At 36.1% G+C, this 25,018-nt stretch overlaps 4 protein-coding genes across 11 annotated transcripts; 1 reads left to right on the top strand and 3 right to left on the bottom strand.

Annotated features, from left to right (window-relative positions):
• Positions 1 to 1,117: 1,117 nt before the first annotated feature.
• Positions 1,118 to 4,630, bottom strand: LOC140771789 (putative G-type lectin S-receptor-like serine/threonine-protein kinase At1g61610). 2 transcript variants are annotated; one of them, XM_073113485.1, is made up of 7 exons: positions 3,319 to 4,630; positions 3,134 to 3,238; positions 2,876 to 3,051; positions 2,259 to 2,469; positions 1,920 to 2,157; positions 1,643 to 1,793; positions 1,118 to 1,545 (listed from the first exon to the last, which is right to left on the bottom strand). In XM_073113485.1, the coding sequence occupies exons 1-7, from the start codon at positions 4,598 to 4,600 to the stop codon at positions 1,540 to 1,542; spliced, it is 2,169 nt and encodes a 722-aa protein (XP_072969586.1). In that variant the 5' UTR covers positions 4,601 to 4,630; the 3' UTR covers positions 1,118 to 1,539. The 2 variants fall into 2 exon arrangements, with proteins under 2 accessions (XP_072969586.1, XP_072969587.1); XM_073113486.1 differs by lacking the exons at positions 1,118 to 1,545; positions 1,643 to 1,793 and having other exon boundaries at positions 1,959 to 2,157; positions 2,297 to 2,469.
• A 935-nt stretch (positions 4,631 to 5,565) lies between these two features.
• LOC140771788 (G-type lectin S-receptor-like serine/threonine-protein kinase At1g11330) lies at positions 5,566 to 8,988 on the bottom strand. Of its 2 annotated transcripts, XM_073113484.1 has the most exons (8): positions 8,114 to 8,254; positions 7,658 to 7,994; positions 7,437 to 7,544; positions 7,132 to 7,352; positions 6,523 to 6,733; positions 6,177 to 6,414; positions 5,951 to 6,101; positions 5,566 to 5,874 (listed from the first exon to the last, which is right to left on the bottom strand). In XM_073113484.1, exons 1-8 carry the CDS (start codon positions 8,114 to 8,116, stop codon positions 5,566 to 5,568), a joined length of 1,578 nt encoding a protein of 525 aa, XP_072969585.1. In that variant the 5' UTR covers positions 8,117 to 8,254. The 2 variants fall into 2 exon arrangements, with proteins under 2 accessions (XP_072969585.1, XP_072969584.1); XM_073113483.1 differs by having other exon boundaries at positions 7,658 to 8,988.
• Positions 8,989 to 11,284: 2,296 nt separating this feature from the next.
• Positions 11,285 to 18,696, top strand: LOC140772352 (diacylglycerol kinase 1-like). 6 transcript variants are annotated; one of them, XM_073114383.1, is made up of 14 exons: positions 11,962 to 12,038; positions 12,475 to 12,555; positions 12,750 to 13,005; positions 13,097 to 13,219; positions 13,304 to 13,432; positions 13,951 to 14,036; positions 14,694 to 14,817; positions 14,975 to 15,023; positions 16,268 to 16,350; positions 16,507 to 16,574; positions 17,290 to 17,361; positions 17,757 to 17,844; positions 17,946 to 18,062; positions 18,180 to 18,696. In XM_073114383.1, exons 3-14 carry the CDS (start codon positions 12,805 to 12,807, stop codon positions 18,507 to 18,509), a joined length of 1,470 nt encoding a protein of 489 aa, XP_072970484.1. In that variant the 5' UTR covers positions 11,962 to 12,038; positions 12,475 to 12,555; positions 12,750 to 12,804; the 3' UTR covers positions 18,510 to 18,696. The 6 variants fall into 6 exon arrangements, with proteins under 6 accessions (XP_072970481.1, XP_072970483.1, XP_072970485.1 ...); XM_073114385.1 differs by having other exon boundaries at positions 11,969 to 12,038; positions 12,753 to 13,005; XM_073114380.1 differs by lacking the exons at positions 11,962 to 12,038; positions 12,475 to 12,555 and adding an exon at positions 11,285 to 11,316 and having other exon boundaries at positions 12,786 to 13,005.
• A 3,815-nt stretch (positions 18,697 to 22,511) lies between these two features.
• On the bottom strand, positions 22,512 to 23,268 carry LOC140772041 (uncharacterized). The gene has a single exon (XM_073113928.1). It carries the CDS (start codon positions 23,134 to 23,136, stop codon positions 22,870 to 22,872), a length of 267 nt encoding a protein of 88 aa, XP_072970029.1. The 5' UTR covers positions 23,137 to 23,268; the 3' UTR covers positions 22,512 to 22,869.
• Positions 23,269 to 25,018: the final 1,750 nt, after the last annotated feature.

Genomic DNA, 25,018 nt, shown 5'->3' with positions numbered 1-25,018 from the left:
AAATACCAATTCTATTGACTTTCTTGCCACAACTTGACATTTCACAATCAGGCAGTTCTAGGTGCAAGGGAGCTTCCAGTTCTTCTGTGCATGACATTTGTTGAATCTTTCAACCGATCATATCTGTAGAGCTTACCTACTTGTCTTAGTTGTAACTTAAATATTGCGTGAGGATATCTTTAGAACATATATGACTGAGCATTTAACTTATTTAAAGATGGTGTGATAAATTTTTCTCCACTTGCTCTTTTCCTAATGATCAAGTCATTCTAAGCAAAGACAAAATGAGTTGTTTGAATTGGTAAGATGCTCACTCAAAAACAAGAATAACGAATAGTTTGCTAATTTTAAGCATCAACAATGATATAAAATCGGAGTGAATGAGCCGAGAATTGATATTCTAATGGCTAATACACTATGATTTACTTCAGAAGGAAAACCATTCTTAATTTACTAATTCTCTCCTTTGTGTTTCTTTTCAAGATTAGCTATGGCTTTTCGCAGTCTCAGAACACATTTTGACTACTCTGGTATGTTATCAAAACATACAATTGCAAACTACTTAGTAAGGCATCTGATTTGCATTAAAAGTTCAACCTACTGGTTTTCTTTTTGAGATATGTCAATTTTTTAATCAAAACAACCTAAAGATTACACTTTCAATTGAATTTATGAGGAAACAACAATGCATTCAGTTTCGAAACTTCAAATTCATGTTGACATTCATAAGAGCTATTCTCTCTAAGCAAACAAAATCAAGAAAGCTCTTTCCAACTTCAAAATTGTCTTCCACTTTACATCGAAAATGGTCTTCTTGAGACAAGTAAGTTGGCTGTAACACAACAAGAGCATTACTATCTCCTAGACAGGGAGATTGGTCTGGAGTTCTATAAATACTATACAGAAGAGCACCAATAGTGACTATAGAGATCCAATTTTTACTCCCGTAATCCAAATAACTCATCTTTCCTGTTGTGCTACCATAGGAATGCTCCTCTTTTACCTCTCTTTTTTATGTCTATTAACATGCTTACTTCCTCACTCAACCAAAGATTATAATCTAGAAGGAACATTGTGCAAGCTTATTGAACAAGACCAAAATACTAGTAATCAGATATTAGTCTACTGGGCATCATATAAAAATTGATCAGGTACTACAACAAGATTAAAAGGAAAATGCAAATAAGAAATACAGAGAGCAGTTGCAAATTTACATAAAATTGAAATGTTGAGCTTTCAGCGTCCCTCGACCATTGTAAGTGTAACATTATTAGTAGAAAGGCTCTCAATATTGTGCATTCTCTGGTCATGTTCATCAACATTTCTCTGACAAGTAAAAATGGGCTGTTTTGGGAGTTGATGTATTGTGATTTCGTTTTCCAGCATGAAAATGACAGAGGACATGGTCGGTCGATCATTTGGATGATCCTGCACGCATAATAATCCGACATGTATGCATCTCAAAGCTTCATGCACTGAGCAGTTTTCTGCAATTGATTCATCTATGAACTCATTTGCCTTCTCTTCATTCCATAGCTTCTATGCCTGAACCATGTAAACTCTCCATCAGTTGGAAGTTGACTGTTAACTTGTAGTAAAGTTTATTCTTGTCAAGAAAGAAACACAACTATCTTATACTTACATAAGACAGGAGATTCAAGAAATCCATGTTATGGTAGATGGGACTGTTCCTAAGACCACCAACAATCTCCAAGAGTAAAACTCCAAAGCTATAGACGTCAGACTTTACAGAAAAGAGACCCTCCATTGCATATTCAGGTGACATATATCCACTGTTTAACATTATATCACAAACTGAGATATTAGAGTTTGTAGACCAGGCATATATTTAACAAGAAGAGACAACGAATAAGAAGCGCTCCCCCCAACATATATATATGTTTGCATGGAATACTTACTACGTTCCAACAACTCTATTTGTATTTGCTTGATCCTGGTTGCTACTGAAGATTCTTGCCATGCCAAAATCTGAGATCTTCGGGTTCATATCTTCTTCGAACAAAACATTGCTTGCTTTAAGATCTCGATGAATTATTGTCAACCTTGAATCTTGGTGAAGATATAGAAATCCTCTACCGATCCCCTTTATTATTTTGAAGCGTATTTTCCAATCTAGCATTGACTTTCTTGTAGAATCTATTATTAGTAATGCATGACATCCATTAATACTAAGATAGCAACATGTTAAACAGGCTGATCTTTGTACTACATAAAATGGGAAATGTAATGAAACAAACCAAAGAGAAAATAATCCAAGCTTCTGTTAGGCATGTACTCATAAACTAATAGCATTTCGTCTCCCTGAATGCAGCAACCGAGAAGTCTGACGAGGTTTCTGTGCTGTAACTTGGCAATTAAAGCAACCTCATTCTTGAACTCCTCTAACCCTTGTCCAGAACCCCTCATAAGCCTTTTAGCCGCAATTTTCTGTCCGCTATGTAGCTTTCCCTGAAAAACAAAATGAACATTATTTCTTGTTCCCAATCAAGATATATTTCAGTAAATTCATTTTGCAACTATTAAAACAGCACTATTTCTCAAGAACATTCAGTACTCGGTAGCCCATTCAAGTAAACAGTTACTGTTTCCTTCATCTTTTTGCCGTTCTTTTGGCCAGACAAACTTCTTGTATGATAAATCATGGAATGTATCAAAGAAAGCTAAAAGAACTTATTTTGTTTCATACAAATTAGATGCTGCCGAAGCTGAATTTTGACATTTAAATATGTAAAATATCTTCAGTCAGCAACATTTGAGAGAAAGGATTTTAATCAAAGTTCAGTTGTGGGATAGTCATGGAGAAACTAGCATAATATTCTATAATTTGATGTTTTATAGATGAAACTTTCTTTACCTTGTAAACTTTGCCAAATCCTCCCTGTCCAAGAAAATGTGAATCTGAAAAGTTATCTGTAGCAACTGCGATACTTTCAAAATTAATCAGTGGATCAGAGAAATCTTTTGCAGATTCTACACTCGATAGTAGCTCATTTATTTGCCTCTCTTCATTGTTCTCATCTTTCCATACACCTGCATAAAAAATACAGGCTGTATAAATACTGCAGTCAAATTGGTGAACTAGGAAAACTACAGTCTATCTTTCCATACTTACGTATGGCTACATCTTTGTACTTCCAAACGAAGTAAATACATGTGATTAAAAGGATTGTTCCTAAAACAGTCACGCCTATTACTCCCCCCTTCTTGCTCCTGCTAACTGCAAAAGAATTGGGACACTATAAAGTGGATGAAGATAACAATGGAATTCTCCATGGCTGCAATTTCAGATGAAGATACCTGATCCAGAGCCAGCAAGACGCAAATATAGATTCTGTCCACCACTTACCTTCTCTGCATCAACCAACTCCCCCATCCAAACCAAACACTTGGGGATGTTACTACCTGTGGTGCCCAAATTAGCATAAGAGTAAGCATAAGCTGTGCAAGAACAATTGCCAAGGCATTCTTTCTTACATTCATCAACTGTCCTATTACTTAAAAGCACAAAATTATCAGGCACTTTCATCCCTCCCAAGCTCAAAAACCCATCTCCACTACCACATTCCAAACTCTTCATTCTGCGGCAACCACCTGAAAAATTCCCATTGTTCCAATCCTTATCCATCACAGGCTTAAACCCTTGCAAACACTTGCATGTAGGTATTGAACTAGTAATATCGCAGTACCCAAATGGACCACAATGGTTATAAGTATCACAACTACTACCAGGGATTGAAGCCAAAATACCCCAATTACTACCATCCCAAGCTAGAAAATTTGCCTTCCCTAAGTAATCTAGCATGCCACGTATATTAGCCGAACCATCTGAGAGGCTAAATGTTATATATTTCTCATCCCCATCATCTATAACTGCAAAAGACGCAATATAGCTAGTGTCAGCCTGTTGTAAACTACCAATGAAACTTCCAGTCCACAACGAGCTGCGCCAAACCGGAGTAGATTCATGCCAAGTAAAGATTTGTAAAGAAGTGTGAGGGTCTGCTCCGAGGGAGAATTCACCAAGAGAAGGATCCTTTGGACCCTTCCAAGCTATTAAACGTGGGGCTGCATGAGTCCTGTGGCTCACTTGTAGCCTCATACCAGGGAGGATGGTGTCTGTAGGGTGATCAAAGCTTTGCCATATCACCACATCATTTGTTCCTTTAAGAACCAAATTTCCTGTGTTCAGCAACACTGCTACTGTGTTATTTCCTAGAGAACTGTTGCTTGAAACATTTGATGTCCAAATTACGCGTGCCTTTGAATCTATAACGACGATATTGCTGTCCTTCGATATCCTTACCACTGCAGAGGAATCCTTTATTGGATTTTCGCGGTTTGCCACCCATATGATTGTTTGTTGAGGAATGTTGTACCATATGCCAAGGTAGAGATTCGTGGTTGAATTGGTCGGCGAGAAGAAGCCTAAAGCAAAGGCTCTGCCATTAGATACGATCGTGTCATTGATATATATAGGCTTGTCTGGCGTTAGTCTATCCTCAGATGCGCAGAAGAGTATGTGAGTCGACAAGAGTGGTGACAGCAAGAGGATGGTGATGTAGAGAAGAGATTTCTTCATCAGTCTTCACTCTTCAGGCTTTTCTTCTTATCTGGTTCTGAGGTAGAGGAGAATTATACTGCTCAAAAACATATGATAAAGTTTTGAAATTGTAGTTGATGAGTCCAACTTAGTAAACGGTGGTGGCTGAAAGCCTAACAAAACATAAGAAAAAAAACAAATCATAACAATACTCCACCATCCTACTTTATTATTCCAATCTCATTGCAAATGGTCCACCATTTCGCATAAACAACTATGTGTGTGGCCATTACCCAGGATTGAAAAGGACTTAAAGAAGAAGGCACGCGAATAAAACAAAAAACGAAACTTGTTTGGCATTCGGGTGGCACATGAAAAATGCTCTTCCTACATCACCTAGTATCAAAAAACTAGGTAAAATGTATGAAAATTATGGCAATATTTCGCCTTCACAAATTGAAAATGTACAGTACCAGGTAATATATGAGATTGAAAAAAAAAAAAAATATATATATATATATATATATGAGATTGTGACTTTCTCGTACCTCTTAGCAATTTTGAGAGGTTAAAAGTCTCCATCCGAGTTAATAGATTTTACTGATGCGGCAAGATGAACTTAGTTTTCTATTTAAGTTTCGAAGTAAATTAGATGCATAAAATATTACAGAATTGCTCTGCAGTTTGCTAGCACTCCTCACCTGTATCAGTTTCTTAATGCTATTCGATCAAGAGTTTGCTCTTCTCGCTGGCATTTTTGTTCATTTTAGTTCTTGTGCAACCAGAGGAATGCTTCTCTCCTTTGCTTTTATCTCTTTTATGCCTCTGAATATGCTTAACAAGCCTATTGAACAAAACTATTCTACAAAATACCAGCTATATGTTATTAGGCTGGTGAGCAGCATACAAAACTTGGTCAGGAGCTACAACAAGATCAAAAGAAAATGCAAATCAGCATTACAGAGGGCAGTTGTAAAGCCAAATAGCATTGAAATCTCGAGCTTTTAGCGTCCCTCTACCATTGTAAGTGTAACATCATTAATAGAAAGGCTCTCAACATTGTGAATTCTCTGGTTATGCTCATCAACATTTCTCTGACAAGTAAAAAAGGGCTGTCTTGGGAGTTGATGTATCGCGATTTCATTTTCCAGCATGAAAATGACAGATGACATGGTCGGTCGATCGTTTGGATGATCCTGCACGCATAATAATCCGACATGAATGCATCTCAGAGCTTCATGCACTGAGCAATTTTCTGCAATTGATTCATCTATGAGCTCATTTGCCTTCTCTTCATTCCATAACTTCCATGCCTGGATCATGTAACCTCTCCATCAGTAGGAATTCAACTGTTAATTTTTTTTTATACTCCAAATAGTTTGTACTCACATAAGATAGAAGATTCAAAAAATACATGTTGAGGTAGATGGGGCTGTTCCTAAGACCACTCACAATCTCCAAGAGTAAAACTCCAAAGCTGTAGATATCAGACTTTACAGAAAAGAGACCCTCCATTGCATATTCAGGTGACATATATCCACTGTTGAACATTATATCGCAAACTGAGAAATAGCGAAATTGAAGTATAAAATATAGGTTTGCATGGAATACTTACTAAGTTCCAACAACTCTATTTGTATTTGCTTGATCTTGGTTGTCACCAAAGATCCTCGCCATGCCAAAATCTGAGATCTTGGGGTTCATATCTTCGTCTAACAAAACATTGCTCGCTTTAAGATCTCGATGAATTATTGTCAACCTTGAATCTTGGTGAAGATATAGAAGTCCTCTACCAATCCCCTTTATAATTTTGAAGCGCGTCTTCCAATCTAGTGTTGATTTTCTTGTAGAATCTATTAGAACAGGAGAAATGAATGAAACATCTGTTAATACTGAGATATAACATGTTAAGCAAGCTAATATTTGTATACTTGATAAGGGATATGTAATGAAACACAAACCAAAAAGGAAGTAATCCAAGCTTTTGTTAGGCATGTACTCATAAACTAATAGCTTTTCCTCTCCCTGAATGCAGCAACCGAGAAGTTTAACGAGGTTTCTGTGCTGTAACTTAGCAATTAAAACAACTTCATTCTTGAACTCCTCTATCCCTTGTCCAGAACCCCTAATAAGCCTTTTAACAGCAACTTGCTGTTCCCCATGTAGCTTTCCCTGAAAAGTAAAAGGAACATTATTTCATTATTATCTACCAAAGCTTCATTTCAATATTTGCATCAATATAACAGCACTATGTCTCATGAACTAGTCCATTCAAGTAGAAGGTTATTGTTTCCTTCATCCTTTTGTTGTTCTTTGTTCAAAAAAACTTCTTTTGTTGTTCTTGTACAATAAATCATGGAAAATATCAATGGAGTCTAAAATAACTTCTGATTTTGTTTCTTGCAATGCATTGCTGAATCTGAATTTTGAACTTTAAAATATGAGCAGAAAATAATATCTTTTGTCAGCTACATTCTAAACAAAGGATATTGATCAAATTTCGGCGGTAAAGAAATTAGCGTAATAGTTATATCTATAATTCGATATTTTGTCGATGGAACTTTCTTAACCTTGTAAACTTTGCCAAAACCTCCCTGTCCAAGCTTATGCGAATCAGAGAAGTTATCAGTAGCAACCACTATACTTTCAAAATTAATCAGTGGAAGTTGCAGTCCTTGGCCAGGATTCCCCTCTCCAAATTCATTTGATCCCGAAATATCTTCTGCAAATTCTGCATTTGATCTCTGATAATTCACTTGTCTCTTTTCCAGTTTATCTTTTTTCCGTACACCTGCACAGACGGTATAGACTATCTGATTGCACTAATTGCAGTAAATTTGGAGAATTAGCAAAACATTGTACATATAATACTTACATAGGATTTTATCTCTGTACTTCCAAACAAAGTAAATACATGAAATTAAAATGATTGTTCCGAATACGGTTATGCTTATTATTACTCCCTCCTTCTTTCTCCTACCGCCTGAAACAAAATGGCGATATTATCAGAGGATCAAGATAGTAGTGAATTCTTTCCCCATTCGATATAGAAAATTATTCAAAATGGAATGAAAACTACAAAAGAGATAGACATACCTGATCCATAGCCAGCAAGGCGCAAATATAGATTCTCTCCACTTTCCTTCATCTCAGCATCAATCAACTCCCCCATCCAAACCAAACACCTGGAGATGTTACTGCTTATGGTGCTCAAATTGGCATAAGCATAAGCTGTGCAAGAACAATTGCCAAGGCATTCTGCTTCACATTCGTCTATCGTCCTGTTACTTAAGAACAGAAAATTATTCGGGACTTTCATTCCTCCAATGCTCAAAAACCCATCTCCACCACCGCACTCCAAATCCTCCGTTCGACGGCAACCACCTGAAAAATTCCCATTACTCCAGTCCTTGTACATCACAGGCTCAAACCCCTGCAAACATTTACATGTAGGTATTGATTCAATACTATCACAATACCCAAATGGGCCACAGTGGCCATAAGTATCACAACTACTATTAGGCCATGAAGCCAAAACACTCCAATTAGTACCATCCCAAGTTAGTAAATTCGTCTTCCCGGAGTAATCTAACGTGTAACGTGTACTAGCTGAGCCATCTGAAAGACTAAACGTGATATATATCTCATCCTCACTGTCTATAATTGCAACGTACATGACAAAGTTACTGTTCGCCGATCTTGCACCGGCGATCAAGTTTCCGGCCCACACAGAGCTGCGCCAAAACGGCGTAGACCCACGCCAAGTGAAGATTTGTATCGAAGTGTTGGGATCTGCTCCGAGGGAGAATTCACCGAGAGAAGGGTCTTCTGAATTCTTCCAAGCTATTAAACGTGGAGCTGCATGAGTCTTGTGGCTCAATTGCAGCTTCATCCCAGGGATGATTGTGTCTGTAGGGTGATCGAAGCTCTGCCATATCACTGCATCATTTGTCGCTCTAAGAACCAAATTTCCCGAGTTCAGCAACACTGCTTCTTTACTATTTCCCAGAGAAGCGTTGCTTGTAACGTTTGATGTCCAAATTATGCGAGCCTTCACATCTGTAACTACGATATTGACGTCCTTCGATATGCTTGCCGTCGCAGACGAATCCGTTATCGGATCTTCGCGGTTTGCGATCCATATGACTGATCGTTGAGGAATGTTATTGTACCATATGCCAAGGTAGAGATTTGTGGTTGAATTGGTTGGCGAGAAGAAGCCTAAAGCGAAGGCTCCGCCGTCGGATACGATCGTTTCGTCGATGGATATGGACTGGCCTGGCGTCAGTCTATCAGCAGATGAACAGAGGCGCATATGAGATGATAAGAGTGATGACAGCAAGAGGATGGTGATGTAGAGAAGAGATCTCTCCATTAGTCTCTTTTGCTTCCTTTCAATGGAGGTCTTCACTTTTCTTTATTCTCTTTGAGTCCGAGCTCAGATAAGAATGTAAAAAACATGATAAAAGTTTTCAAATTGCATGCAGTTGATGGGCCCGAGTTGCCGCGTCTTATGCGGAGTTTCTGGGACGGAATCCCACCAAGTTGGCTGGTTTTAGACCGAACTAGTAAAATGTTGGTGTTTAGCATACTATAGTTTGATTCGAATGTGACATAATTAGGAGAAAATAATTACGATAACTGATCAAGCTGGTCATAATCCTTTGAGCTTGTTCATTTATCCATATTCCACCATCATATCCTCATTGGAAAAGGATAAGAGAATATTTTCCTGGTTAAATAGTCCACTATTTCTCATAGGCTCTCTCATAGCCAACCATGTTTGACCATTAGTTGGCATTGAAAAGGACTTGAGAGAAAAACTGGACCAATATTTTGGTATTTGGTATGGCATATTGGCATGGCATAGCAGCTGAGATGCTTTTTCTTCATTTGTTGACTACTGCATGCATCTCTTATGAGATCAACAAATTAAGCCTTACTCAAGGTGAGAGAAGCCAAAATGGTTTGAATGCTTATTGATCTCAAGTCTACTCAATTAATTATCTGAGACCTACATCTTAGAACCAAAGAATTATAAAAACATTAGAGAATTTGGGGACTCATCATCAATGAAGTTGTTCCTCATACTACTGATCATAATCTCCAAAGCAACACACCTGAGCCGAAATCATCAGATTTTTTTTGTTTTTTTTTCCTCCACTGCATATTCTGGTAAAATATATCCCCTGCATTCAGAAATTATAGCATTATTTTGATTGTTATATTCAAATTTATACGAGATAAGATTATAAACAAATTTATTTGAATTATAAATAAATTTTATTTCGTGATATAAACAAAATTTTTTTAGGTGATAAACGGATTATTCGGATAATAAATGAGTTATTCGGCTCTTAATCTCGTAATGGAATAATCATGGATAATATATTATATTTTTAAAAAGTCATCTTAATATTATTTATTTTTTAATAAAAAATATATGGTTAGAAAACTCTCATTGATATCATTATAATAAATGTAATATTCAATGGTTTCATAAATAATTTTAATTTACTATTTTTAATTAAAAATATTAAAATTATATTATACAAAATAAAAATAAAATATTTAAAATAACTTAAATAGCTTAATATTATCTCATTTTAAAGATCTGGACGAGAGTATTCTAATGATATTATTAAAAATTAATTAACAAAATTAATTATATTATTTAATAAAAAATACATACAGAATTTAAAATTTTATATTAAACTTTTATAAAACAAGATTGATATTTCTAAAAGTTAAATAATATTGAAGTTGGGCTCCAATTTTTTAGACGGCCGAGAGCTCCATCGAGCTCTAGAGATACTCTTATCGCGTAAGATTAACTTTTACCACCCCTATTCTTCAACGATACTGAGTCAAAATTAAATTTCAAAAAAGTCTATTACTTTCAGCAAAATTTCCAACTAATGTTTGACTCAAAAATTATGAAAAGTATAATAAAATTTTATGCCAACTGATTATCTTGCTTTGCCCCAATTTAATCCCTATTTTTTATTATTTATTCTTATGCAATATGATGGTCACACTTTTTTTCCGTCCATATGCGATATATAAGGAGGCACAGATAAGGAGGCGTAGTAAATATTATGACATATTATTACTGAATTACTTAATATTTTAACTTTTTGAGTTAATTGATCATCTAAACTTATAACTAATTCCATTCTTCGGTAAGATCACAACTCTAATTTCTAACCCATTCATCAAAATTGGAAAGTGAAATAGTACTCTATTATTTAATGCAGTACATCCGTCTGGTACCCAAATCCCTGGGAGGAGGAGTAGTACATGAGGGCATCATCATCTCATCTCTTTAAAATAGTCTATTTCAATAAAATAGAAATTGGAAGAACTATGTTGATCAAAAACTCAACCTAAAGTCCTTGCGGTCCACACCAAACCCTCTGTACCTTTCACAAAGAGCTACATTATTAGCTTCCAAACTGCATTAAAGGGAATTCTATGAAGGAAGAGTCGTAGTACAGATGTGTTCATCTCCCTTCCTTTGTAGTACAAAGGGGATACCTTTGAAAGTACTTCCCAATAACTCAAAATCCAAAGCTTATATAGGAAGATCACAAGGGAGGTGAGGACTAATAAAGACCAGATCAAAAGCATCATTGAGTGCAGCGTTGATGAGTTCCAAACCTTATATATATATATATTTTCATGCTTTCAATGTGAAAGTTCTATAGTTTGAAGGGCTCGTCAGCACTGCATTCAATTATGCCTTTGACTTCTGGGTGAGTTTTTTCTTTTATCAATTGGCTTGGTTGAGATTTAATGTGGATCAATCTTATATTTATTAATTTATTCATTGCTCTTTTAATTCTACAACCTAACCTAACACGTTAGCGTGCATCCAACTCTCTGTTATTTATAGATTGTTAGACGTGATTAAAAAAAAGATAAACACATTAAATTTGAATTTAAAAAATTCAAATTGTTCTAATAATAAACATCAGTTTGTGGAGTTCTTGAAAATGTATTGAATAATATTTTTACCTATTTATTTGAATCTTATCTGATAAACTTTGCTTTTCTTCTGTGGGGTATTTGCACTAAATGCTAAAATGGTTTTGGTTTTGCAGAATCATTCCATTTTTCCTTCTGCTTTGCGTAATTCTAAATTCATTTTAATTTTTCGTGCAAATTATCTTTCTTTTGTTTCAAAGAGGATCCGATAAGCTGTTAATGTCAACTATCAAATTGGACTCGACATTCCCACTTTGTATCAAAAGCGTCATTTGGTACGATCCCTGCCAATAGAAAGTTGCCAGCTCAGCGGTCTAAGAGTATGTAAACGCTATAATAAAGCGCTAATTCCCATTATGCCCTATTAAGATAGCCATCCGAATAAAGGTCTAAGGCTGCTGTAATAGTGTAATCCTCTTCCCTCCTCGCAATTCGTTCTTGGGATTTCGAACCTTCGAAAGAATCGCCATCTCCGCGAGATCCTTTCGAGGTAAGAAACCAATCCAGTGTTTAATCGAATCGTAGCTTAGAGCTAAAGGTTTCACCTCGCGAATTGGATCTCCGTTGAACTTGTGGTGGTTGAATCGATCAATGGGCAAATTTTTTTTTTTTTTTCGTTCGATTCTGTTGAGTATTACTCGACATTCATAGGCAAGAGACCGGAATCTAAATCATCTTTTCTATGTAAAAATTCACATCTTTATCCTCACGAAAAGGATCGACTTGATCTCAAGGTTGATTTCTTTTTCTTCTTCTTCTTTTTTAAATTTCTTTTCGTCCTTCTTTGTTAATTGGTTGAACGGTATGCAATGTTTGAGAATCCCGAACTAAATTGCCTTAGATCGATCGATGCAGGTTATCTAGCATTTTAGTGATATTTGTACGATCATAATGATCTTTTCCCTGAAATTTTGGGTTTAATGTAGCTTGATTTTGGTGTTATTGTCTGGCATCTGGATTTTCGATTAAGAGAAAGGCAAAAAGATCATAATCCTCAGAAATGCATTGTATCCACCACTAAATGCCTCATGGTTAGCGGACTTTCTTTGATAAATCATAAAAGAAGAAATGATAATGTGTTATATCGTGATGTTGCCTATCTATGTAGTTATATCTTCCTCGTATTACCCATTGGGATCATATGCAGAACAACCTTAATCCAAATGTTGTTCTTGTGATTGTTTCACTTAACTTGATGTAGTAGATCACAAGATTGCCGCTTAGTGGTTTGACATAGTTTATACAGAACCGACGGGATGGAGAATAGCGGTTCTGAAACATGTCAGCCACTGAAGGACTTCTATATTCCAGATTACATATTTGACACAGAGGCGGAACCACAGATTGTTAATGATTTTCCGGCTTGTCCTGTGATTGTCTTCATCAATTCTAGAAGTGGTGGTCAGCTTGGAGGTGATCTAATTAGGACATACCGTGAGCTTCTGAATAAATTGCAGGTACTTACTGAATGAGTTTGCACATGCGTGCATTTCTTCTTCTTTTTATAACTACAAGTTAGAGCATCATATTTTTTTAAGCTTTTACCAGGTTTTTGATCTTGGGGAAGAGGCCCCTGATAAAGTGCTCTGTAGAATATATGGGAATTTTGAAAAGCTAAAGTCTCATGGCAATAGTCCTGCTGCTCACATTCAGAACAATTTGAGACTAATTGTGGGTGTCTGACCCGAGCTTTTCATCAATTCATGAAATTTTCTTGTAGTATTTACCTTTACTGACCTACAAGTACCTAAATAGGTTGCCGGTGGTGATGGTACAGCAAGTTGGCTGCTTGGAGTGGTTAGCGATCTCAAACTTGCTCAGCCACCTCCAATTGCTACAGTGCCTCTGGGAACAGGAAACAACCTTCCCTTTTCATTTGGATGGGTAGGGCCAGTGTTGTGGATTTTTTTTTCAGAATTTAATAATTATGGTACATTTTCACTTTAATGTTCTCCAGATATGAAGAGGCATCCTTAAGTAGGACATTATCTTATCATTTGCATGTCAATAACAAACTTCAGTCTTTCTCTTTGTACTTCTATGATATAGCCATGATTATTTATCCTTTCATTTGACATGATAAACTTTCATTGGCCTCTTCAGAAAAAAAAAAAACTTTTATTGGACAGAATTACGAAAACACAGTACGTGGGAGTTGAAAAAAAAAGTTGCCAAATTACTACCTGATTTAATCTGCTCATACTTGTTTGTAACTGTCTGATTGTTTGTCTCTAGTATCTACATGCATGTACTTCACTGTGGCTTTCAGTAGTTCAAGTTGTGCTTCCTTTGAATTTATTTTAACATTAGGTCGGAGTATATCACTTGAGAATATTTATTGGCTTTATTCTGAACTGGAGCATGGAATATATTTCTTGTCATTCATCAAACTATATTTTCAGGGAAAGAAGAATCCAGGTACAGATCCTGGGTCTGTGAAGTCTTTCCTTGATCAAGTGATGAAAGCAAGAGAAATGAAAATTGATAGGTATTAACTCTAAGCCCTAAGATATTGTTGCTTTGAATGGAATAATGGATTATCTTCAGGCTTTGGTGGGGAGAAATGAAGTCATTTCTATAACACATTGGTGATTATCTAATAAACAGTTTTTTGCTAGCTCATGCAATATAGAAGTTAGTAATATCTTTTATTGTACATCATCAACATAAACTTCTCAAGAGTGGTCACTAGAACTGAATAGTTATTTGTTTTCTTCTAAACTTTCTAGTTTAGTCTTGTAAAATATTTCAAATATCACAGGTGTATACTTTCGTTCCCAAAAATCTCATTCTACTATTTGCAGGTACAGGCATAGACCCTATATACATTTATTGATGGCATCGATATTCATACGTTAGAATAGGGATATTATTTCAAAATTGATTTTATGGCATGGTCAGTCATCTAAATGTACTCGGTCAGTTGGTGAAACAACAAGACATTCCTCTTATAAGATATCAGGAATTACTAATTCAATCTTATATTTTTTATGCATTTATCACATCAAATTTATATGTATTTTTATCACAGATGTTATTGGAGATTTACTGATATTGGTGTCACAAGAATGTGAACCGTTCTTCATGCTTTCCAGTTGTATGAATAAAATTAATGTCTATTTGTTTACTTCCTTCTTCACTTTAGTTGGCATATAATAATGAGGATGCGAGCTCCCAAGGCAGGTGCATGTGATCCAATTCCTCCCCTAGAATTGCCTCATTCTTTACATGCACTCCAACGTGTGTCAAGTGCAGACTCACTTAATGTGGTAAAGTGATCTCTTTCTGTTGCTCCAGCTCATGGGCATATAACCCCATGCAGTTTCTAACTTTCTATATTGTCATTGTGATCGAAGCATGTTTCTTCTAATAATTATAGTAATTTTCTTTTCAATTGCAATTGATTATCTTGCTTGTTTTGTATAGGAGGGTTACCATACATTTCGTGGAGGATTTTGGAACTACTTCAGTATGGGTAAGTGATCATCTTTTCATACCTTGTTCTTCGTTGACATAGAAGAGTAGACATTTTATGGAGTATGATTATCATTTAAGAAATTCTGTGAAACATACCAATTAATTTTTCTTCTTGCTTTGGCATCTGCTTTTGGCAGTTGTTGCTTGTTCCATGTGTATGCCAGCTAAATGCTGGATAATTTCATCCTTGATGTTCAATTATACCTCAATGTGTAGAAGTTATTCTCATTTTTTTTGTGGTGGCTGTCGGTTTTATCATTTCTTCTATGTTAGCTATTTGTGTTGTCATTTATTGGTAGCAGAAAAATGTATGCATCATATATTGAAGTCAGGAAATTATTAAGGAATATAAGAGGTCATTGTCATCATTCAAGTATTTTCATAATTTTCCAACTATACGTGATCAGCTAGAGTGCAACTTATAATTGACAGGGGTTTTGTAGATCAAAGAACGGTTAGTTTACAATGGTTGACAGGAAAAAGAGAGGGCTTTTGTTGACAGGAAAAAAGAGGGGCTTTCCATCAACCACAAGTTAGGTTAGTGGAGTTAATTACCTTAGAACTTTCAGGGTAGGCACCTCCGAAGGCACGGATACACTCAAATCTAAGTAGGGAGCATTAATAGATCAGTTCAGATGGTTATATTTCCAGGTCATCTTCCATAAGTAGTAGACAGATTGTTTTTTAATGTATTACCGATTGTTTTTTAATGTATTACCTGTAGCTAAATCTTATATGGAATTCTACCTTTTTCAAAATAAACTTGTGTTTGTTTCTTGTTCACATTTTATTATTTGGATCTAAGCTGCCTTGCAACCATCAATTCGATAATAGCTCTTTGCTTTAAGAACTGACAGCAGGAGAAAGCTGAAATGAACCCCAAAAAGAGCTGCATATTAAATTAACAATGGATCTGCAGCAAATTGCCTTAATATTCAAACTCTAATTTTATCTCTAAGAAATGCTTGGTCATCACTTATGTAATTGCCCCAAATATAATATTGTAGTATATCTCAGTTTCCGCTTAAAAAAATATAGGCTGATTATAAGATAAGGAACTCTGAAGGATGTACGGGTATCACTAGTTAGCATTCATGTTCATTTTCCTCTTCCTTCCCTGTTCCTTTTTTTTTTCTAGTAAACGAAAAAAGAAGAATATGTAAGGCTATGTAGCGTACATATACAAATGTAAGTTACAACCTTAAAGAGTACCGGAATATCCTGACATATGTTATGTTGCAGGAATGGATGCCCAAGTATCATACGCATTTCATTCTGAACGGAAGTCGCATCCTGAAAAGTTCAAGAACCAATTAACTAATCAGGTCCTTTCCTGCTTGGCATTTGCTCAGAAAGTGCCAGTTTTGTCTGCAGTTGTTTTTCACCCTACTGGATGCAAAATTCTTCTAACTTGTCTTAAGTGGTTGCAAATAAGAATCCTCTAAGCTAGATGTCATTTAAAGTGCATCATTGTATTGCAGGGTACATATGCTAAGCTTGGATTGACACAAGGATGGTTTTTTGCTTCTCTCTCTCATCCTTCGTCAAGGTAATATATGATTGATGGTCCTAAATGCTGTGAGAACTAACGCAAGTTATCTTTCTCTACAACTGTTGTTGTCATGACTCATGACAGATCAGCCAAGCTAAATTAAATAATACTAAGCTTAGAATATGATACCAAATTTATGATAACTTTCTTGCTGCTATAGAAGTGGAACCATTATTTAGAAAATCTCATATTTTTAATGAGATAAAACAATAATGAAATTATGCAATTGAAAAGCGCTGAAGTTCCCATTTTTAAGGATGCAGTTGAAAGATTATGAAACTTATAACAAAGAAAAGGATAAGTAACCTTCTGATAGCTTTACGCTGCCCTTTCATGGGTATGACTCTTTTGGTGAATAGTTGCCCTACTGTTCCAAAATTATTACATCAGTCCTCTTGCTTCTGTGACTTAATTCCTCCTTGATGAACACACAATTCAAGAGGCTGTTATCTTTTCCTCTACAAATATCTCTTTTAGAATTTGAATTTTCCAACCTTCCATGCTTATTTGCCAGAAACAACACCAAGGAAAGAACCTAATTGTTGATACAAATTACAATTAAAAATAAAGAAAAAGTTACAATCTCAAAACAACAGCTCAATCTTGATGGTATGGATCTAAATAAAGGACCGATAAACTAATTAATGGTGCTCCAAATATCATTTAGTTCTTTCTACTTTATATCTGGTTAATTGAAGTGTCCGGTTTACAGGAATATTGCTCAACTTGCAAAGGTGAAGATCATGAAAAATGGTCACTGGGAAGAGCTTCGTATTCATCAGAGGTAAACTTCACTATGGTGTTTATCCATGTTAATTTTCAATTTTATGTATCTATTTATTGTGTCAACCAAAGAATTTGCAGTTTACCTGTTTGCATATCTTGATTGACAATCTGAAGGGACAAGCCTACTTAATGATCACTTGCTTTGACAAAAAATTATGTGTTCTTCTAGATGAATTCATTAATACTGTTTTGTTAATTTTCATTTAATTTCATGACTTAGCCAATTTTGTTACCAATGAAATCAAAAGCAGGAAGTTTTCTGAGTTGGTACAGGTGACGTGGCTTCTCGATTTGTTTCCTTGGCTTTCCTAGAGAATGACAGGGTCATCGACTTTATGAATGTCTAGATGTGTTTCATTGACTAATTCTTCGATTCTTTGTTATCATTTACAGCATACGATCAATTGTTTGTCTGAACTTGCCAAGCTTCTCTGGAGGTTTCAACCCTTGGGGAACCCCTAGTAGGACGAAAACGCGAGATGTAAGTTTGATGTTCCCTTCATTTTTCCTTATCAAGTAACCATTATCAAAATGTTGTGTTTTCTATGCATCACGTATAACTATATTATGGCAAATCTACAGAGAGGCCTGACTCCACCATATGTTGATGATGGCCTTATTGAGGTCGTGGGCTTCCGAGATGCATGGCATGGGCTCGTGTTGCTTGCTCCCAATGGACATGGAACTCGTCTCGCGCAGGTAAAGCACCCTCGCTATCTCTCAAATTCATTCACTGGTTGTTGGCTTTCAAATAGAAATTTCAAAAGATGCATAACTTTTGAATATTTTGCTCACACATTTATTTTTTGAGTAAAGGCACATCGAATCCGTTTCGAGTTTCACAAAGGTTCAGCAGACCACACATTCATGAGGATTGATGGGGAACCCTGGAAGCAGCCTCTTCCTGAGGATGATGACACTGTTGTGGTAGAGATCTCTCATCTTGGTCAGGTTAGCATGCTTGCCACCGAGCAGTGCAGATCCAAAAGTTCCAATGAACAGTCAACTCCATCATCAGCCAGCCATCATAGTGAAGGAGACAGCCCTGAAGACTCTGACGATGAGTGGGAGGGAGAGAGGAGGAAATTTGGTGCAGCAGAGACATTCAAAATTCCTGAGGATATAGACATTTCTAATCTCAGTTGAATCTTATTGAACCTGTTGTTGTTGTTGTACAACCTAATGTTGTATTTTTGAAGATGATTCGAGTATTGATGCTTGTAATTTTCTTGATCCTGTATGCTACTTCCATTAAATGTAAAGATTGTTTATTGAGACTGGCTAAGTTTATATTGTATAACACGATTCAATATTTACAGCATTTTCTTTTTATGGAGAATTACGTACACCGTTTTATTTTATTTTCCTCAAACTAAGAAAAGGGGGAAAAAAGGAGAGACATGAAACTTCTCTTCTGCCCCAATTACTGGCTTTTTTTACATGTATACTCCAAAGTTTCTTATTTGCATGTATATATATATATATATACATTACTTTTTAACATCCGTAGGTTAAAATCTGAACAACTTGACAAGCAAAATGATAAAAACAATCTTAACAGAATAAATATATACAAACAAGAACAATGCCATTTCTTCTTTTTATAATTAAATTGATAGAGTTATAACGGTTAATTATGTTCAAAGATGATTCATACAAAAGAAAGAATTTAGAAGGGTTTCTTCCAAGCTACTCAAAGCATTATTCCTATGTTTCCTATTCGCTTAGCTAATATAAACCATCCATCTACAGCCGCCTTTGATCCTGTGGGTTCCATTTCAACGTCAAACACTTCCAGCCAGCCCTCGGATTTCCCAAATCCCGGTTCCTCGTCCACAAACAACAACAACCTCCACGTGTCCTTCCATCCCCCCTCCAAATCCATTGGCGAACCAGCCAGTTGTTTCACCATCTCCCGGTCACCTCTCAAACAAAGCCCACAAGAACGAAGAATCCCCCTCTATTCCTCCAATATGTTTATAAATACTCCTCTCGTATAACCTCCTATCCGATCATATTCAAGTTCCGAAAGAGCTATAGATCAGTGGTGTTCTTATTATTACTCTCTCTCTCTCTCTCTCTCTCTCTCTCTAAATATATCTTGCGGTACGATGAGCCTGCAGTACGTGAGCCGAATCATGGCCCAGAGCGGGGCGAGAGCGGTGCAGGGAGCCCGAGACCACGCGGCGCGGTCGATCAAGGATACCGCCTCTTCGACCACCGCGTCCACGCGGGTGAGGCGACTCTCGAGCGCGCTCGAGGCGTCGGGGAATGCGGGGGGTGCGAAGAACGCCGGTGAGGATAAGCGGAAGCGGGCGGAGGAGGCGCTAAGGACCGTTATTTTCCTCAGCTGCTGGGGGCCTAATTGAGAAAAGAAATAAATTACGTAAATAGCAGTAGAAGTTGGGTGTGGTTTTTGGTGAGATTTTGTAGTATTTATGTAAAGGAAATGGAAAATTGTGTATAAAATCTGGACTATTTTTTCATTCTTTTCCAGAATTTTGCATGGAAATATACATATATATATATATACATTCTGAATTGAAGTTTTTAGAGTTGTATTCATCTGGAATTGGTTAATCTTTCTTGACGAGAAACGAATCAAAGAAAGTTGTTCGTTTTACGGTCTCAGTTTTTATTTCCTATGCAGACGTTCTCAAATAACTAAAGATGCAACGATACTGTTGAAAGACAACTCGCGTCTATTATTACTAATATTCATATTATTTGAGGTTTTAGCTTTAGTGTTGATGGGAAGTAGAAAAAATAGCTAATAAATTTCATTTACTTTATAGTATTTGAATAAAAATTAAAATGAAAGGTGAGCTTTCATCTGCCTACCTTGCCCTCCTCTGTTTCTTCTTTTATTCTCTCTCTCTCACTAGTTCTTCTCTGTTGCCATTGCCCGTCGTCCAATTAAACAGAGATATGGGATCAAATCTCTGCATTTGTCAATGGTGCACTTTGTTGTGATGTTTATTAATATGTCTAAGTAGGAAGCTTGTGTTAAAAAGATCATCTTTACACCCTACTCATGGAATTTCCCTAAAAAAAACTTCGAAAACCACTCAACTTTTCTATGTTTAGCTTTTAAAATGGATACTTACTAGAACTTACTTCACTTTTTTTTCTCTTAGTTTATTATCAACCAAACACACCCTTCCAATAATAAAATGTGAACGCGTAACGTGAGTCTTCTTACCCATATTTATACATATATTTTTTCTTTTCTCTATTCAACTACTAAATTTTCTTTTAAATGTAATTTTAAATAAGAGGCAGCTAAAAGCGATCGTGCTTGGATGATTCATTTCCTTGGTATCCATAGCCCACTGACCTTATCATCTATGGTCTCATTATGAGTAGTTTCAATCAAAAAAATGATATAAAAAGAGAGTTTTTATTTTATATATCACTGTATCAGATACATGCACCTAATTATTATTGCCTATTATATTCCTCCAGCCAAGCTGCGAGTATTTCTCTGCACCAATCTCAGCTTCTTCTTTAGCCCACAGCATTTGTGGATGTAGTTTGAAGTGGAGGTCAGAATCAAAGGGCCCATTGTATTTGGTTTTTGAAGTAGATGTCAGAATCAAAGTGCCCATACCCTATCTTAAAGATGACAAAGACTAAAAAGAATAATTTAATTACTATATTTTTTTCAAAGAATACAAGCTTTTGGAATAGTAAAGTAAATAAACATCACCCGAGACTTTCTCTGCTCCTGGGAATCTACCAAGCTGCTATGTTGTTGTTTTAAGTATGAATAAATTGCTTGAGCTTTATGGGCTTTCCCTCATTAAATGAATAAATAAATTTCACCCACCAAAGCATAGCACCAAATTGATCATTTAACTTTGAGTCTCGAAATACATTTTAGGAATCAAAGGATATATATATGATAGTAATGATACTACTAATACTGAATTTGTAATGAAAGAAAGAAACTTTGAAATTATAATGGATACAGATACATAGCAGATTGAGATTATAATAATAGTGAAGACAATCTCAATCACAAAGAAAAAGAAAAACTCAAGCTCATCAATTGGGACCCCAACAAATGAGGTTCATAGCCTTCTCTGCCTTCTCTGCCCTCTTCCTCTTGAGCTCCTCCTCCATGGCAGAAGCCTTAGCAGAATGCTCAGCCACGCTGCTGGAAAGCCACCTCACTTGATTGGACTTAGCATGAGACTGGTAGGAGGTGGAAGAAGACTTGAGATTGGTCATGGATTTGGAGGTCGTCTGCTGCTCCAGCATCTGTACTGCTCTCAAGCAAACCCTGCTCATGTGTCTCAGACTCATTGCTACAATGTTTTGAGTTGTCCCTCTCTCGCTCTCTCTGTTTCAAAAAGTTGTGGTTGAGTGAATCAAAGGTTGTGGCTTATAAAGAGAGGGGTTGTGGAGGAATCTATGAGAAGTTTGATGGTTTTAAACCAAGCTGGAGAAAATAGCACATGGATTCTGCAACAGATAATTTAACTTTTCTGAACTTTTAATATATGAAAGGATTGGCTTTTTTTAATACTTTTATCTATTGGTATACATTGCACCTTGTGCTTTGATTTTTGTGCAGCATATTGTTTTGTGACAGACTGAGAAACAGACACATTTGTCTTTCTCCAAAGCAAATCATATTTTAAGATATCCAGAAATGTCTAGTTGAACCTCTTCTTTCTTTAGTACTTTTTAATTTAATCTCTGTTTTCTTACTCTATTCAATTCGACCCATCCCCTTTCTTATTAAAATAATGGAAACAAAGGTGGGTAAATACATGACATTTTGATCGCTGAAGTCGGTCAGATTAATTTATATGAGAAGAAAATAAGAAATAAATTAGAGCCATGTCTTTAGAAACTTCACTCAAGATTGTGCAAGTCATGGAATCATATTTAATATTTAGTAGATAGGAGATGGTGAGCATAACACACCATGAGTTGCATCATAACTTTCTCTTATAAGTAGTTGGCTCATTTAATTAGTATCAATTCTTGAGGTCCCTCAAAAGAGATAATTAGTAAATCTTTAGCACTTTAATTAATTGTCCAGAAATGCTTTAGGTGAAGTTTTCTCCATATAATAGAAGATAAACTGATCAAATTTTTTTCCTCCAAAAGGAAAAATAAAAAGGAAAGAAATAGAAGTGAAGTAACAAAGAATAATGTTTCTATAATGCTCAAGTCAGTACATCAAAGAATATGTGGCAATTATCACCAAGAAATGCATGCCATTTAGCATTTCTCATTTGCAAACACCATCATCTAGAAGAAGAGAGGAGTTTGCCATTCAATGTCTCTTGCTACTCTCATGAAAATTGAAGCTTTTGTCATATGATATTTCCATGAGAACAAAGCTAAGAAACCCAAATCAAATTTGCAGCCAAAGACAACATATACATTACACTAGAACCAACCTAGTAATTACAAAGCTGGCACCAAGAGAGCTTCATTGAGTACTCTTTTCTTTTTTCTTTTTTTTCTCACTTGGGTCAAGTTAATTTAGTTAATTAGGACCCCAGCAGCTCAAGTACATGACAGTCCTCAAGGACTCCTCTGCCTTCTTGGCTTGCTCATCCATCTCTTTCCTCCTATCAACCAAAGAGGAAGACATCCTCTTGGCCTGGGAGAAGGAGCCCATGCTGCTCTTTGCCCTCTGCTGGACTGATCTCAATGTATAGTTCCATCTACAAAGCCCAGCTTGATCCTTGAGGGCTTCCACTGCACTGATGCTTGCTGCTACTATCAAAGAGGTCTTTCTTGTAGAACCCATCTCTTGTTTCCTTTTCTTTCTTTTTCTTTTCCTTTTGGTTCTTCTTCTTCTTCTTCTTCTTCTCTGGATTTGTGATGCTAAAGTAGTTGTTGAGTGTTAAAAGGAGGAGATAAGGGGTGTATATAAAGCTACTAAAAGTAGTAGGTGAAGAGAGGTAAGGGAGAAAACAAGGGGTGAGCTGGAGAGCTGCTGCTGGATTTGGGATTGGTTGTTTCCTGAATACCAGGGGCTACTTATTGTTTCTTTAATAGTTATCTAATCTACATAGTAAGAGTATCTGTACTGATCCAATTCACTTCAAATGCAATATTAGATGTCCAAGAACCTTTATCAATATATATGTATATATAGTAAGAGTAGCCTTATGGGTCCTTTGTTGTTACTTTTTGAATGTTACAATACTAGAATGTTTTATATGGTAGCGTAAATATTTATTGGGAAATTTTTCAAAAACATTATAATATAAGTTCTACTCTTCCACGTAGAAATTTATCATTTGATTATGTATTTTGTTTTTAGTGTCTAGAAATACCTGGCATTAGTTTTATCATATGGATAGGTAAATTAACTATAACATGAATACTCTTATGTAAGATTATTTCTTTTGTTGGTCAATTGAATAAGTTTTTTAAATTAAGATAAAAATAAAAAGGGAATAAGATTTTAAGGTTAAACGAGGGATATTTTAGGTATTTTAATTTTCTATTTTCAAAAGGAATGGAATATTTTTTTTAAAAAAAGTTCTATCATCTATTGTTATGATAAAATTAACTCAAAATATTTGAGGCATTTAAGAGTTGAACAACAAATATGTAATATGATAAGGTATGAAGGATAATAGAGGTACGAAGGATAATAGAGGTACGAAACCTTCTAAATTTGCTCATTTAACCCCTTTATTTTAAGTTGGACCCGCCTCTCTCCCCTTTCCTCAGCTGTAGCTAGTTTTTTAATATAACATGACTTTTTTCTTCGTAATTATCTTCTCTCTCTCTCTTTCTTTCTCTTCTCTCCGTTTGTTTCCCTGTTCCTCAATTGTAGCTCCAAGCTACTAAGTTTATCAGTAGTTCCCTAGTGGATCTCTTTGTCCCCGATCCCTTTTCTTTCTTTTATGTCTCTGCTTGTCTCTCACCAAGGCAACCTCATTCTCCATCCTAAGGGCTCCAATCCTCCCCTCTCCTTCTTTGCCTCCATTGCCACCTTGTGTCGCTCTATTGTCCCTTTGCCATCTCTCGTCTAGGGGTGTAAATAAGTTGAGTTTGAGCGAGCTGCTTCCAACTTAGGCTCGACTCGAAATTAATTTTTGAGCCTCAATTTTAGGTTAAGCTCGGTTCAGCTCAATTCTAGCCGAGCCAGATTGACCCTAAGTCGAATCAGAGCCTAAATTGAGCCTATTATTAAGTCTTATTCAAGTTGAGCCGGATTGAGTTGGACCGAACCCGAGCCAAGCTAAAAATTATTTAAGCTGAATTAAACTTAAGTAGTTAAATTTTATAAAACTTTACTAAAGTTTAAATTTTAAAATTTTAATATAGAACATTAACCTATAAATTTAAAAAATTTAATATAACACTATTTAAAATGCCAAGCCTATCGAGTCGAGACGATGCCCCGAAGGGCAACATCGGGAATGAGGCCAAGATCGTTGGTTCTAGGCCAAGTTTCCCGACGGCGAAGGAGGGATGGTATTGGAGCGGAGGTAACAACGACGGAGCCAGAGAGAGACAAAGTGGAGGAGATCGCGAAAAAGGAAGATGGAGAGGAAGTAGAGGAGGAAGACTTTGAGGAACATTGGGAGGGACTAGAACGAGGAGGATGAGCATCGACAAGCGGCCGTAGATTTGCATCATTTTTCTAAAAAAGGGTGTTTCCCTTTCATGTG

This window comes from Typha angustifolia, chromosome 12 (genome assembly GCF_048772165.1).
Source record: "Typha angustifolia cultivar Huaian chromosome 12, ASM4877216v1, whole genome shotgun sequence".
NCBI lineage: Eukaryota > Viridiplantae > Streptophyta > Magnoliopsida > Poales > Typhaceae > Typha > Typha angustifolia.
The sequence above is the reverse complement of the archived record's forward strand: the minus strand, read 5'-3'. Positions and strand labels throughout refer to the sequence as shown.